Source organism: Epinephelus moara, chromosome 18 (genome assembly GCF_006386435.1).
Source record: "Epinephelus moara isolate mb chromosome 18, YSFRI_EMoa_1.0, whole genome shotgun sequence".
NCBI classification, from domain to species: domain Eukaryota; kingdom Metazoa; phylum Chordata; class Actinopteri; order Perciformes; family Serranidae; genus Epinephelus; species Epinephelus moara.
Window position 1 is genome coordinate 6,092,467 of NC_065523.1, and position 14,318 is coordinate 6,106,784.

The following is a 14,318-nucleotide window of genomic DNA, read 5'->3' on the forward strand; positions in this document are numbered from 1 at the left end:
TTAAAAAATTCACAATACTTTTTTAAACATTGTTTGAAGCTAAATGTGGCAAAATATTGATGTTATTTTCAGCGTGAGACACTTTACAAACGGCACCCCATATTCACAGCATGTTTCAACACCTGCAAATATACTTGGTTGATACAGGCTGACTATATCTCCAACTAATACTGAGTGAATGATGATATTTTCTGACCAACTTGCCTGAACCACCTAACCTGCAAGTCAACGTGCGGGACCCTGCAGGTTGTGGGTCAAACTGCACATCACTACTACCTGGCAAGCAAACATTTGTGTTATTGTTTGTGGTACCTGATTATTACCGAGTTAACACAATAAACAACCTAATGGTTTCTATCTGACAACAGTGTAGTGGTTATGAAAAATACACATGTATATTTGTACAATTCTTCTGTGTTCACTGCGGTAGTCGACTGACATTTCACAAGTCTAAAATGTGTTTGTGGTCCCGCCCCTTTCACTATAGCCCCTTTTCCACCGCAGGAACTTTTCTCATTTACCCGGGATTTTGAAAAACCTCTGTGCATTTTCACCGAAATTACCCAGGGAAAAAACTTTCCCTCAACCCCAAATTTTCTCTGAAAAAAGACTTTTCAGGTTACCCGGAATTCTTGAGGGGTGGGGCTGTGTGCCGAAGAACGCTGATCGGTGGAACACACACGCAGCATTCCGCACTTCCGTGTCAGTGTGTCTGCACTTTATTTCATTTCTGCAAGCTCCACTTTGTTTCTGTTTTGATGAAGGATGGGTAACGAAACCTAGCACTGAATTAGCTCCAGGGCTAAATCATCAAAGACCGCAGTATTGATAAGCGCTAACGGTATCGGTTCTTTTGTGCCGGCGCTGATCTCCTCCACATCCACACACACATCCGTACATACACTGATGCAACACGGTAACCAGTGAACAGCCGAGCGGCCCTGGTGGAAACGAAGTGAAGATAACTCAAAAATTACTCGAGTTGATGGCAGCTACACTCATTACTGTAAGTGACACTAACCCTTAGCAAGTAAGAAGCCAATACTTTATCAATATGTGTGTTCAGCAAGCATGAACATGTAAACATGTAGACAGAGATATTCAACATGCTCCGTCCACAGTCTCTCATCCACCGACACTAACGTGATGTCTTACACAAGGACAGCACGCTAGATCAGCTGATAGTGAATTGTTAATAATAAACTCAAATGACAGCTGTCTGTATGTAGACTAACTTAGTTTGACACTTATCTTAAAACACTTTTAAACTTAGCTGCTGGCTGAGACAAAGAGCCCCAACTGTCTACACCAGCATGTAACCAGCAAAGCTGGCGGAACCAAATACAGGGCACATGCCGAATCATCTACGTCATCACACTAATGGAACTCTGAGGTGCGGTGGAAACACAAACCACACAGATTACCAGGAATTATTTGCCCAGGTAAATAAATTCTTGGTAATACGGTTCCTGGAAATGTTGGTGGAAAAGGGGTTTATGTAAGCACCATGGCAACCATTGAGGGTGAGAAATGTCCAACGTTTTACATTCAACTGTTTAACCATTATGAGTGAACTATAAAGGCATTCATAGCGCACTGCATTTTGCCATATCTGTGTGAACACACGTATGTGCTCAAAATAGCAAGTATATGTACAAAAGTATCCAATTTGAGACACAGCACGTCTGTCATGTAAAAGAGATCTTGATCCCAGTGAGACGAAGTGAAAAACTTTTTTTTCAAAATACAAAAAAACATTAATTCATGGATGCGTGTTAAAAAAAAGAAGCAAAAGGTTTTATTTTTAAATCTGTTGTTAAAAAAAAAATTCTGGTTCTCCTAGACCAGGGCCCTATTTCAGAAAGCAGGCTCAACAAACTCTTAGCCTAATCCCCATCTCCGAGTTGACTGAGCCTGAGCTGGGAAACTCTTGAGTTTTCCATTCCAGAAGTATGTTCAGCCTGAGGGAAGCGCGTTCACAGTGAGCACCAAAAGCCATCATCAGTGAAATGCAGATAACATGATTCTCTGTGGCAGAAAGCAGAGTTAAAAGCTGAGCCATTTATTTCATCCCAATTGAATTTGAGATTTTAATGACCGCAAATGAAGACTTCGAACATGTCTTCAAAAAAAATTAAAAATCTAATACAGCAGCTGCAGCTAAACAGCGTGAGGTGGGATGGGAAAAGACTGCAGTGTGTGTTAAAAGGTAATGTGAAGTGATGTCATGTGGTGATGCGTGTCTAATATACAGAAAATATATCAACATTTTTATATCTTAACAGTGTTGATATATTTTAAAATAATACTTCCGATTTACATAATCTCCTTTATGCTCAGATGGAGCTATGATGGGGATGTTGAGTCCCATAAATGCAGTCTATTACACTGTCGAATATTTGAATATATGAAAAGTATTCAAAAATCATTGCATATAGTATCCACATAGATTAATTTCTTATTAACACTGACAGCCCTACAGTTCTGTGGAATTACTCTTCCTCAAACCGTTGCTTTGCTGATGTGTTCAGTGTGTCTGATGTTATAAAGAAAACTGCCGCTGTGGAAGTATCAAAGGGCAATGCATAAAATTAGCTGCGATGATGATGCAGATCCACGTTGTGTAATATTTGATATATCTGGGTGGAACAGATTGTTAAGAGAAATGATAAAGTGTGAAGTGAAACAGAATCTTTCATATGGACACTCCTCCAGGAACGATAAGACGTCCAAATGGGGTCTAATCTCCTTCCACAACAGCCCATGAATCATTTGTGCCTCAATGTCCATGACTCTATTCACAAAAGGACACACCATGTCTGTCCTCCCTGCTACAAGCTCAGCGGGCAATCAGCCTCAAGCTTTGATGAAGCAAGTCTGCCAGTCAGCAGGTTTACTTTACGGAGTATGTTGTCGTTGTAACATACTCAGGGTTATGCTGAACTGGCTTTGTGAAACTGAAAAGTCAGAGTTTCCCTCATCTCAGGCTTAACATACTCAGAGTTTTCACTAATCCTGCTTTCTGAAATAGGGCCCCGGCTTTAAACAAAAAGCAAAACAAACAAACAAACAAAAAACAAACAAACACAGTAACAGTGAGTTAGTACAGTCAGTCTCTCCAGGATGTTTTCATAAAAACATAAATAAACCAAACTTACCATATAAATTTCTGCTGAGCTTCCATTGAGCTCTTGACGTGACGCAACGTGACATAACATGACGTAACGTGACGTAAGGTGACCTGACGTAACGTTATGTATGTCATGTGAGATTCGTCGCAATTTCCTCATGTTGGTGACATACATGCTTTTTCAGCACCAAACCATGACCTTTTTTCTAAACCTAATAACACTGGTTTGGTGTCACTACAACTGTTTCACAATGTTAATCACGTGTTTAAAACTGCAACCATAAATGGTCACAAAAGTTATTCTATCATCCACTGGTAGGGGTGTTAAATTGGGAAATGTCCCTATGGGTCATATGAGTACGAACATAGGACATGGTGTCGACATATGGTAGTATACGAAATATGGTCGTATGGGTTGGAGGACTGGATATCCAAGCTTTGTTTAAGGTATACTTTGCAGGATTGTCCTAGAAAACAATGTATGGACTCAATACAAAAGCAATCCCTCTCAACATCACTTACAAGCCACTAGAACTTTGTGGTGGTGTGTTTATTAGCAGAAACTCTGTTGCCCTCTGCCTGTGTTTTCTTAGTTTCTTCTTACTTACACTGTGTTTTGGACGTTTATGAGCACACTGGGCAGATGAAGTCCAGACTTCCAGAAAGTAGCGACCAGACTGTAAGCAGCATGAATCCAAGTGGAAACTACAAAATTGCAGATATGGCGCTTAAAAAACAAGCGAACTGAGAGAAGCTTGTTCTAAAACAAGAGTGGATCTGGAGCAGGCTTTCACTCTCACTTTTGCTGGTGATACTCCTGCATAGAATATCTTTAAAGGGGCAAAAAGCGAAACCGTTTCACCGCTAGGTTTGCTGTTGTGCACTGCCTGTAGACCAAAACAAAGTGTGTCATGAGCCACTCCTCCCTCGACCTCTGCTCTCCAGTGGGCTCTCTAGTGGGCAGCCCGCGAGTCAGCTGCCCGCTAGGCTAAAACATCGCTCTCACTCACGAAGAAGAGGAGGAACGTTAGCGTTAGCTCCCGGTGTTAGCACTAGCCGGGTCGGCTAGAGCCCACCAGGCTGCCCACCTGGCTCGCAGGCTGCTCAAGCTCCGGACATTAACCCATCCCGGTGTTTCCTCCGCAGCCTCCACTTCACCCAGCTTCACTCAGCTGCCCGATAAACCCGCTGCTTCTTCCCACTTTAACTTGAAGCAATGTTTTAGCCTAGCGGGCAGCCCGCGAGCCAGCTGCCCGCTAGGCTAAAACATCGCTCTCACTCACTGAGGAGAGGAGGAACGTTAGCGTTAGCTCCCGGTGTTAGCACTAGCCGAGTCGGCTGCCACCGGCTACTGGAGTAACTTACAACTATGGAGCGCTTCTGTCAGCTCTTCTAGTCAGTGAGCCTCGCCTCCATCTCAGCAAATATATTACAAAAATGTAGCCTCGCGGGGAGGCAAAATGTTAGCTGGGCTGCCAGGCTAACTTTTAACACAACCGTAACGCCTGAACGCCATTCACATGAACGCACAGCTGGACCGGATTGTAAACAATGGGCTGGAGATCAACACAGAGAGAGGGTGTGTGAGGTCATGCTATACTCCAGATGAAATTACACCTCTAGTTCTTCACATAGCAATTTTTTAATTCCTTTAATCTAGAAATGATGAACTTCACTTATTGCTCCTTTAAGTTATTGATGCAAATATATATATGTATATATATGTGTATATATAGATAGATAGATAGATAGATAGATAGATATGTATACATATGTGTATATGTATATATACATATATATGTGTGTGTATATATATATATATATATATATTTAAAGCATGCTGGACAATTTTTGAAACAGCTATAAGAAAAACATCACATTCATAATTGAATTAACAAATACAGATAAAACTGCAATTACTCACTAAGAAGAAGTGAAGTGAGCTGAATACACACTGCCAACACGTCTCACATACTGCTACACCGCTCAGTTCAGCTCAGCTGAGCTCAGCTGAGCTCAGCAAAGATATCCCCTACCCTGTAAAAAGTCATTTGACATAACTCTGTTGTCTAACTGATGGAATTAGTACTACTTTACGATTCATTTACTGTATTAGTTATTATAGGACATAAAATATAATTTGCTATTTCCCTTTGTTTTTACCTGGCCTTAGCAGGAACAGGATTAAAATGGTTCCTGGTGGCTACAGGACAAGGCAATTATGTGAAATTTAACTCTATCAAGAAACAGATTAAAGTTGGGATTGTTGTTTGTGTTACTTTTGTTCCGTTAGTCAATTAGTTGCATGAAGGCATTGCAGCAGCTAAGTATGGGACTGCAGCCTCATTGCCAAACATACTGAAAGTCATCGATAATGGATGGACGGATAGGAAGAGGAGTCCTCCTCTGCCGCTCTTTCCTTCAGTGAATCAGCAAATGTGATGGATTGGAGCATTCCTTGTGTGAGATTATGTGTGTGGAATGGCCAAACCTTGACCGTATGCACACACACACACACACACGTCTCCTTTCTAAACACAATCTGCGCACACATACATGCCTGCACACAGAGCTGTAGGGTTGCCATTAGTCACTCAGTCAGGAGTGACAGTCCACAGTGGCTGGTGACTAACACAGGCCAACCTGTTCATCTTCCTGCCACGGCCCATCATCACACACGCTAAGTATCACTTACTCGCCTCCACAGTTTATAGTGGTAATAATACATTGCTCATGTCAGGACAGACACACTGTCTCAGTCATAGCGCATGGAAGGGTGGAAGGTGAAATGATGTGAGAAGTGCTGGAGTTGTCACTGAGCCTGGAAGGGAGAAAAATTGCTTTTGTTTTATGATAAATTAAAGCAGGGCTTCTCAGCCATGTGCCATTTGCAGCCAACTGCCTGCTGGCTTTAAGAAAGAGCAACAAGCTGTAATACAACTGCTTACATCTTATAAAAAAACAAAAAAACAGAGTAAAACAAAACCAAAACTCCACCACAATACAAAAGGGGTGGCTGGACTAAAATAGACAGATGTAGATATCCATTAATTGTGACTGCAAAACAACACCTTTGTCCCACCTCTGGTTTTTAGTGTCCCTGAAAACTTTGGTTTTGCTTTGTACGACTTGCAGCGTTCCTGTAACTGTATTTACTCTATGTTCCTATCTGCAGTGTAATTTTCTCTGTGTATCTTTATGCTTTATATATACATTGTCTAATTACTGAATGTTAAAGCTGTTTTTGCCTTCATGTTCAAACACTGCAGCAGATTATCTTTGCCACATTGGTGAGCCTTAATTCTCAGATCAAGACAAATAAGCACCAAGTCAAGTTCAAGTCCTAAACATGTCATTATGTGCCCTTGATTCATTTTGTGAAGTGTTAATACTAATGTTAAATTTACAGTTACAATTAATTGTATTTTTAGGTATGACTTTGAAATAAACTTTACATTTCAAAGTAAAATGATCCAGTGTCCTTGGTGCTGTATCTAATACTTCAAGTTCAAGTTCAAGTTCAAGTTCAATTGTTTATCATTTCTGGAATGATTATTTTACATGTTGCCATGCGTAGTTGTACACCTTTCTCCTCGGGTGCTGTCAACATGAATATATTACTGAACAGGTCTACCAGGCGCAGACCCAGGGGCCAAATGTGTCAGAGGTCCCCTTTGCCATTGCCTGCAACATGTCACTCTTGTTGACATGTACCAACCAGGAAGAGACTCAAATGACCATAAAGAAATGTGAAGGAACTGCAAAGAGACAAAAAATAACAACAAAGAGGGGCAAAGCAATCAAAAAGAGACATACAATGACCAAAAACAACCTCAAAATGACACAGAATGACCGAAAAGGATACTAGATGACCTCAAAGAGACACAAAATGACCAAAAAAGACACAAAATCATCATCATCATCATCATCAGACACAAAAATATCTTATAAATACATAAAATTACTTCAAAGAGATACAAATGGCCAAAAAAGACACAGGATTACCCCAAAGACACACAAAATAACCAATAAAAACAAAATCACCAAAAAAGGCACAAGTTGACCTTGAAGAGACACAAAACAACCAAACCAAAACAAGTTGACCTTGAAGAGACACAAAACAACCAAACCAAAAGAAACAAAATTACTAAAAAAATACTCAACTAAATATATTACCTCAAAGAGACACAAAATGTCCAAAAAAGACAAGTTGACCTCAAAGACATACAAATGACCAATAAAGGACACAAAATTATCTTAGAGACATAAAATTACTTCTCAGAGAGATACAAATGGCCAAAAAGACACAGACTTACCTCAAAGAGACACAAAACAACAACAAAAAAAGAAGCAAAATCATCACAAAAGCCACCTAGTTATGGTTACAAAAAAGTCTTAGCGGCACAATGCTTGCTGATAATGCAGCAATGTCTTCGTAAACAACAACTGCTTTTTGTGGCACTGTCCCGGCATGAAAGGCAGCAATGTCTCAATTCAAAACAACAATTTCCTGACACTATCCCCGCTGGAAGCAAAGTGACAAGTCACTGGAAAACACCCAGGTTGTTGCCTAAAAAGCATTTGAAAAGACAGCAATGACTTGCTAAAAAACAACCAGTTTTATTTGTTGGTCTCAAACAGTGATCTGCGGCTTGGCAGGCATCTTGCCCAGGTGACTCGCCATCCACCATCCCCTCCCCCTCTCAATGACAAAATCAACTCATACACTACTTCACTATAGAAAAGTATGACACCTGTGAAAAGAGCAAATGTAGCACATTTGTTGGTTGCAGAAGCATACAATGCCAACATTTTCTCCTGGCAACTCGGCAACTGGTTTGAGATGGGAAATTTGTTGCATGGCTTTCTCCCACCTCTCTCTTCCTCATTTCCTGTCTGCCTCCACTGTCTACACCCCAAAAAATGCTTACATGCCATCAAAAATACTGGAGGAAAAAAAATATACATACTTTTTTTTTTTTGCTTTTTTTTTTTGTGTCATTCTTAACCTCTGATGTGTCTGACTTGCAGCATTTCTGCCTTTGCTTGTGCTTCCTTTATTTGTACAATGTTTATGTATGTCACATGTGTCGTACTGTTAAAATGCTGAATGTGTTTGCATTGTTGTATTAAAATGCATGCTGTTTTCCTGTTGCACCGTATTGAGCTGTCTCATGAAGGAGATCAAATTTTAGAGGAGCTGGGAGGGGGGTAGAGCAGAATGCATTGTGTTTGTTGACCAGAAAGATCATGTGTTTTTTGGGGTGGCGAGAGGAGACAAGGCAGAGATAGTCTTACAAGTTTTGTCGGACATTCCAGTCGCTAGCTTTGAAAGTGCTGCAATGGACAAGGAACGATTGATTTAATGAAGTTGAAATAAGGACTCATTAGATACTACTATACTACACAATACCTTATTATTTCACTTTTAAAAAAATAAGGTGGCAGCTGGCTAGAGGGAGAGCTCAAAGTTACCGTGACAATTTACTTGCTGTTGGCTATATTGTATGTCATTTCCAGTAAATGTCACAATATAAAGCATGTGTTTTCTGTTTCAAAATTACAAACGTAGGAAGATGGCATTTACTCACCCATCTTTCAAGATGTAGTATGCTTTGTTTAAATGACATAAGAGAAGTGCATAGAGTATTTAATAGATTCAGTTTGGACAGCGAGTTCTGATTTCACACATTGCGACACATTAGTCTGACACTCATTTGCTGTTGGGACATGATGTCATTATGTTCCACTTAGGAGTGGCTGCTGAATCAAGTGTGAAACCTTATGGTAAAATTTGGTATAGCTGTCCAGTCTGATGTTTCGCTTAATGTCAGACCACTTTTAAATTTTTTACACACGCTGAAGCCTACTGTTTTAGGCTACTCCAACATCTTAGCTCTTTAACTGCTAAATGCTCCACTATGTTCACCAGCTAGTCTCTAACTGTATCTGTCTGCTGTTTGGTGCTGAGCAGGTAGTATGCAATGGGTTTATCAGAGCTTTCTTGCTGCAAAGAGCTGCCTACTGCTGCAGCTGCAGCTGGTAATAAGGTCCATGTGTACTGGCTATAAAAGCAAACAGTGAAATAAAAGAGAGCAAAAATCTTTGGAGTTGGTGATAATTCTCTGTGTATTCATCACAAAGAATTACACCTTTCACATTACAGATAATCCACTGTCAATGTGGAAAAATAAAAGCATTGATTAGCACAGCTTTAATGTTTGCTGTGCATCTTGGTATTCAAACTGTAGTGTACTGCTGTGTTTTTTTTGTTATGTGCATGCTGCTGGCTAATTTGGTTAAACTTGGAACTGCTGTGTGTGATCACTGCTACTGGCATGTTGTGTGTGTATGCATGCGTCTATGGGAGTTTGTGTGTATTAAATTCTACTTGTGATGTGTAGAGTGGAGAAGTGATCTGGCAGGTCTAGAGACAGTGCAGGATTCACTGAGCACATTAGATGACATTGTGATGCTGACACTAAACAATACTGTCGTACAGTATGCAGCACTATGTCAGCACTGCAGTCTGACATAGTGCTGACAAACACTACTACAGCTAGCTCCCCTATCACCACATACACTAAAAGAAAACTGTTGTCAATGAAACTTACACATAATGTTTTATAAATGAATAACAAAAAAGGACAAGCAAGAAATTACAACTGGTTTTTAAAAGCATATACAGTTAAAATACTGTATTACCTCTTATTCCAAATGTGAAGGACTTTGATGAAGCCCGCTGCCAATCTCTAAGAGCACCCCTGCTTACACAAATGAAAGTAGGTAATTACTTTGACACATAACACAGAGCCAGGCTTTTGTTTCAGACTGTAATGTAGAAAAAAAAATCTGTCAAAAATTAAGTAATTTTACTATACCTGCCGTAGTGATTCTTTGTTGCTGTGCCTCTGAGATCTCTACATTCGTCACAAACAATTTCAGAGTGCATAGACTGATGAGGAAAAAGACCCTTGGTCAAACTGTTGTCACAAAGGATTCTGCCTTCTTTCCCAACAACCCTAAGCATTCATACATTAACCCTGATTCTGAATTTAATTGTAATTTGAGTTTTTAAGTTATATGACTTCCTATTATATCATTCATTTAGAACATTAATATAAAAAAGTAATAAAACAAAGCCATAAAAGTACGCAGCCCATGACATGTTTCAGCCACTGTTTAAAGAATAAATTTTGATTTCAAATCACAGTATAATAGTTTCACCAAAACATCATGAGTGAAAGGCTAGTGCACCTTTCAAAATGACTTAATCTTAAGCAACAGGGCACAATATATTGACAGCCAAAACTTTATTTTTTGATGACATAAAGCAATGCTTCACAGCCTAATGTGTCAAGTTTGGAAATGTAACACCCAATGATTTACATAATTTGGTTAGTTGAAAATCATATTTAACATGTGAAATATCATATTTAACATGTGAATCATACAAGTATGTAGATAATGTGCTGTTGTTGTAACAGCCCATTCATATTCCCATGTCATCAAATTCTGATGCTTTGTCACACCCATTGGTGTGTGATATTGACTCCAAAGGCACCCTTTGAGAGCAACTGATGTAGTATCAGAGTGAGAAAGTTTGTGTAGGTGGATGGGTCAAACAAAACCAGACCTACACCTAAGGGAGTGGAGTTGGTGTCCTGTGTGAAACCAGAAGTCTGTTTTTTAATGTAACATGACAAATTTATATCATGTTACATTACCTAACAGACTTATGTTAACCCAGAAAATCCTTATTTTTAAACCTAGCCAAGTAGTTGTGTTGCGTAAACATAACAATTTCCCAACATTAAAAAAGTGTTACAATGCCTTGAAGCTGTGTGTCACATAGAGACGCTAAAGGGTGCCTTGTGCATCACTATTAGACACCAACTGGTGTGACAAAGTGTCTGTTTATGATGACCTGGGAATGATTACTGGTTGGTCATAAAGGTAATTTTGGCCACTTCTAGATAAACAAAATGGATAGATAAAAAAAATTTGGACTCATGACCTTGGTATTTTTATAGTTCTGGCTTTAGCCCTGATGTTTATGGCATCAATCAGTGTGCATTTTAAGAACAAAAAAAATGTGTGTGAAATTATTCATTTTTGTATTCAGGTGTGTTTGTGGATCTAGATATGCTTGAATATTACATGCTGTGTATTTATGTGAGTGTTTATGCTGCATCTGCTTAAAGAGCTGAGCAGCTAATAAAAAACCCAAATGACAGACATTTGGGGCTCATGCTCTCACAGTCTACCATGAATCGAGAAAGCAATGCGACCAGGTTTAAATTTATATAGCTAATGTTTGAAATAGCACTATTAAAATGCTAGTATCTCATACATTAGACAAAAACATATTTATTGAGGTAATTTTTAATGCTGGTATGTCTCTCAATGTGTTAGTGTCCGACATTAAATCCAGCAGAAAAACTGTTTTAGAGAAAAATATTCATAACACTAAATTCACAATCCTTACACTTATGTGTGTTCTGATGTGTGTGTGTCTGTGTGTGTGCTTCCAGGGTGGTTACGCTGCCTACAGATATGCCCAGCCTACTGCTGCCACAGCTGCTGCATACAGTGACAGGTAAGATAGAAATTGTCACATTAGGAGGTTCATTATCATTTTGTTTTGAGTTCAAGATGGGATATAATGACCCATGGATGGAAAAATTATTGATTTTTCATTTAACCAAAGCCACAGTGGCACACGGCAGTGACTTTTGGACTGCAAAAAAAATCATGCTTTGGCTCCAAATTCATACAGGAAATGAATACAGGGCTCCCAGGTGAAAGTCCAGGGTTTGTTGAACCCATCCACCACCCTCTCACCTGCCCCACAGGAGCTCTCCAGCTACTAATATAATGTTGTTACTGACGGCGCTTCGAACTGACACCATCCTGTGGCGTATCACACCTCTGTGACAGGTGCCATCCAGCTGACCGGGTGCTTATCATAACACTGCAAAAGGTACCATCCGGCCACGTTATAAACAGACGCCACCCATAGGTGTATTATACCACCGTGAAAGGTGGCTTTTGGCGTCAGTGTCTGAACTTGCCATGATTGACAAAGCGGTGGTACTTGATGACTTCAGAATGATACTTGATGACTTCAGAATGGTACTTGATGACTTCAGAATGGTACTTGATCATCTCAGAATGGTACTTGATGACCTCAGAATGGTACTTGATGACCTCAGAATGGTACTTGATGACTTCAGAATGGTACTTGATAACTTCAAAATGGTACTTGATGATCTCAGAATGGTACTTGATGACTTCAGAATGATACTTGATGACTTCAGAATGGTACTTGATGACTTCAGAATGGTACTTGATGACCTCAGAATGGTACTTGATAACTTCAGAATGGTACTTGATGACCTCAGAATTAGAACAGGCTGGTTGACCACAGCGTTGTTGACATCAAGTTTTAACACCTCAACTACATTATAACATACAAATGTAATGGTTCTGTGGTTGGCAGCAATGAACAATGCCAACATTTTTTTCTGGTGGCTGGATTAAATCCCAACAAGTTTTGAAATTGGGAGAGAGAGAAACAATTTTTACTGAATGCTCTCAATCTCCGGAAACTACAACAGTACTGTGTTACACATTATGAGAACAACAGTCTTTATACAGTAGCAGAGATGATGTAATTTAGCACAACCTCTTTTCCTAACCTCAACCAAGCATTTTAATTACCTTAACCTTAGTTTATTTGACATTACCATACTCTTCTAACCTTTACTACACTGTAGTTGTCATGTGCAAATGTCATAGAACAAAGTAACTGAAATCTGTTAAATCAATTATCAACATAGTTTTTCTGGTCATGAGGATGGGTACCAACACTAGTTATTTAGTGAGCCATTCACATGTATTTCACATGTACTGTCAGCAAGATAACTTGGAACCATGTTTATATTGTCTCCGACCCAACCCCCAGCCCATATGTTTGATATAATAGTAGGATCCATTGCAACAGCACCCCATTGTACAGACTCAAACTGTATTGAGACCATGGAGTTGAATCAATACCTCCCTGAGAACCTCTCAACAAAAACAGAACCTTAGAGGCTTCCCCAAGTTTATTACAGGGCCATTTCATTAGATTGCACCACAAGACTTCCTTTTTATAACATTTCACCATAAAAACAATAATAAAGTGAAAATAAGCTCCAAGAAGATTTGAAAAGGGCTTGTAGTTGAAATAGTGGCTTCTAGGGCTGAAATGATATTTGAGGGTGTTTCATATCACAATGAATAATTTGTGTTAAATTAGTAAGCGCTGGCGTGAAATTTTAGTTCATAATTGCATGGAACTCCTTTTGATTCATTATTCATCTGCTGCCTCACTTTCCCCAACTTCAGTTTTATTATGAGTTTGGTTTGAATTAACAATCTCATATGGCAGAAATACCATCCGTCTAATTCAGGAGAATGATGTAAAATTATTAAAGAGAGGGCTTTGGCTCAGGACAATAGAGCAGCTAATATTTTAACAGACAAAGTAGGTACACAGTAGTTTGACTTGAAAAGAAGCTATCATGCTCATAAATGATGACACTCTCTGTATTAGCCAAGGGAGACTTAAGGGAGAGCCAAGATTAGAAGTGGAGAGGATTTATTCCACTGCCTCAGTGCTTTTATTCAGAACAGACATGGAAACCTGATACATGGGCAAAAGAAAAAGAGGTTAAAGAAGAATCCCAACCCCCCCAGCTTCGTAAAACCTTTTACATCACACACCCATGGACATAAACTAAGGTGACATGAAGAATATAGCCTATTACACAATAAGCAATAACTAGAGAAGCACTTCCTGAATAAAATGTGTGTTCCTTGATGCTGATTGATTCATGTATGTATGATTCACATTCTGATTCAATGAAAATGTTTAATGCACTGTGTTGGCTGTACTGACTGTTCGTCAGTACACTTTGACACCACAGTTAGGTCGTGCTTACAGATGCAACAGAGCTCACCTCTGACCACACCCAACCAAAAACATTAGTGGTAATTTAGCAATGAATTAAATTACAATGTGTGATGTGTAAAGTAATTTACAGTATCTCACATAAGTGAGTACACCCCTCCCATTTTTGCAAATATTTCATTATATCTTTTCATGGGACAACACTATAGAAATGACACTTTGATATAACTT

General features: G+C 39.3%; 1 protein-coding gene across 3 annotated transcripts in view; it reads left to right on the forward strand.

Annotated features, from left to right (window-relative positions):
- The window catches only part of rbfox1 (RNA binding fox-1 homolog 1), a 225,098-nt gene that overhangs the window by 186,941 nt on the left and 23,839 nt on the right, over positions 1–14,318 (forward strand). For all 3 annotated transcript variants that reach the window (XM_050068719.1, XM_050068722.1, XM_050068720.1), the window contains one exon: positions 11,665–11,729. In XM_050068719.1, the coding sequence (XP_049924676.1) occupies positions 11,665–11,729 (65 nt within the window). The remainder of the gene's footprint in view (positions 1–11,664; positions 11,730–14,318) is intronic.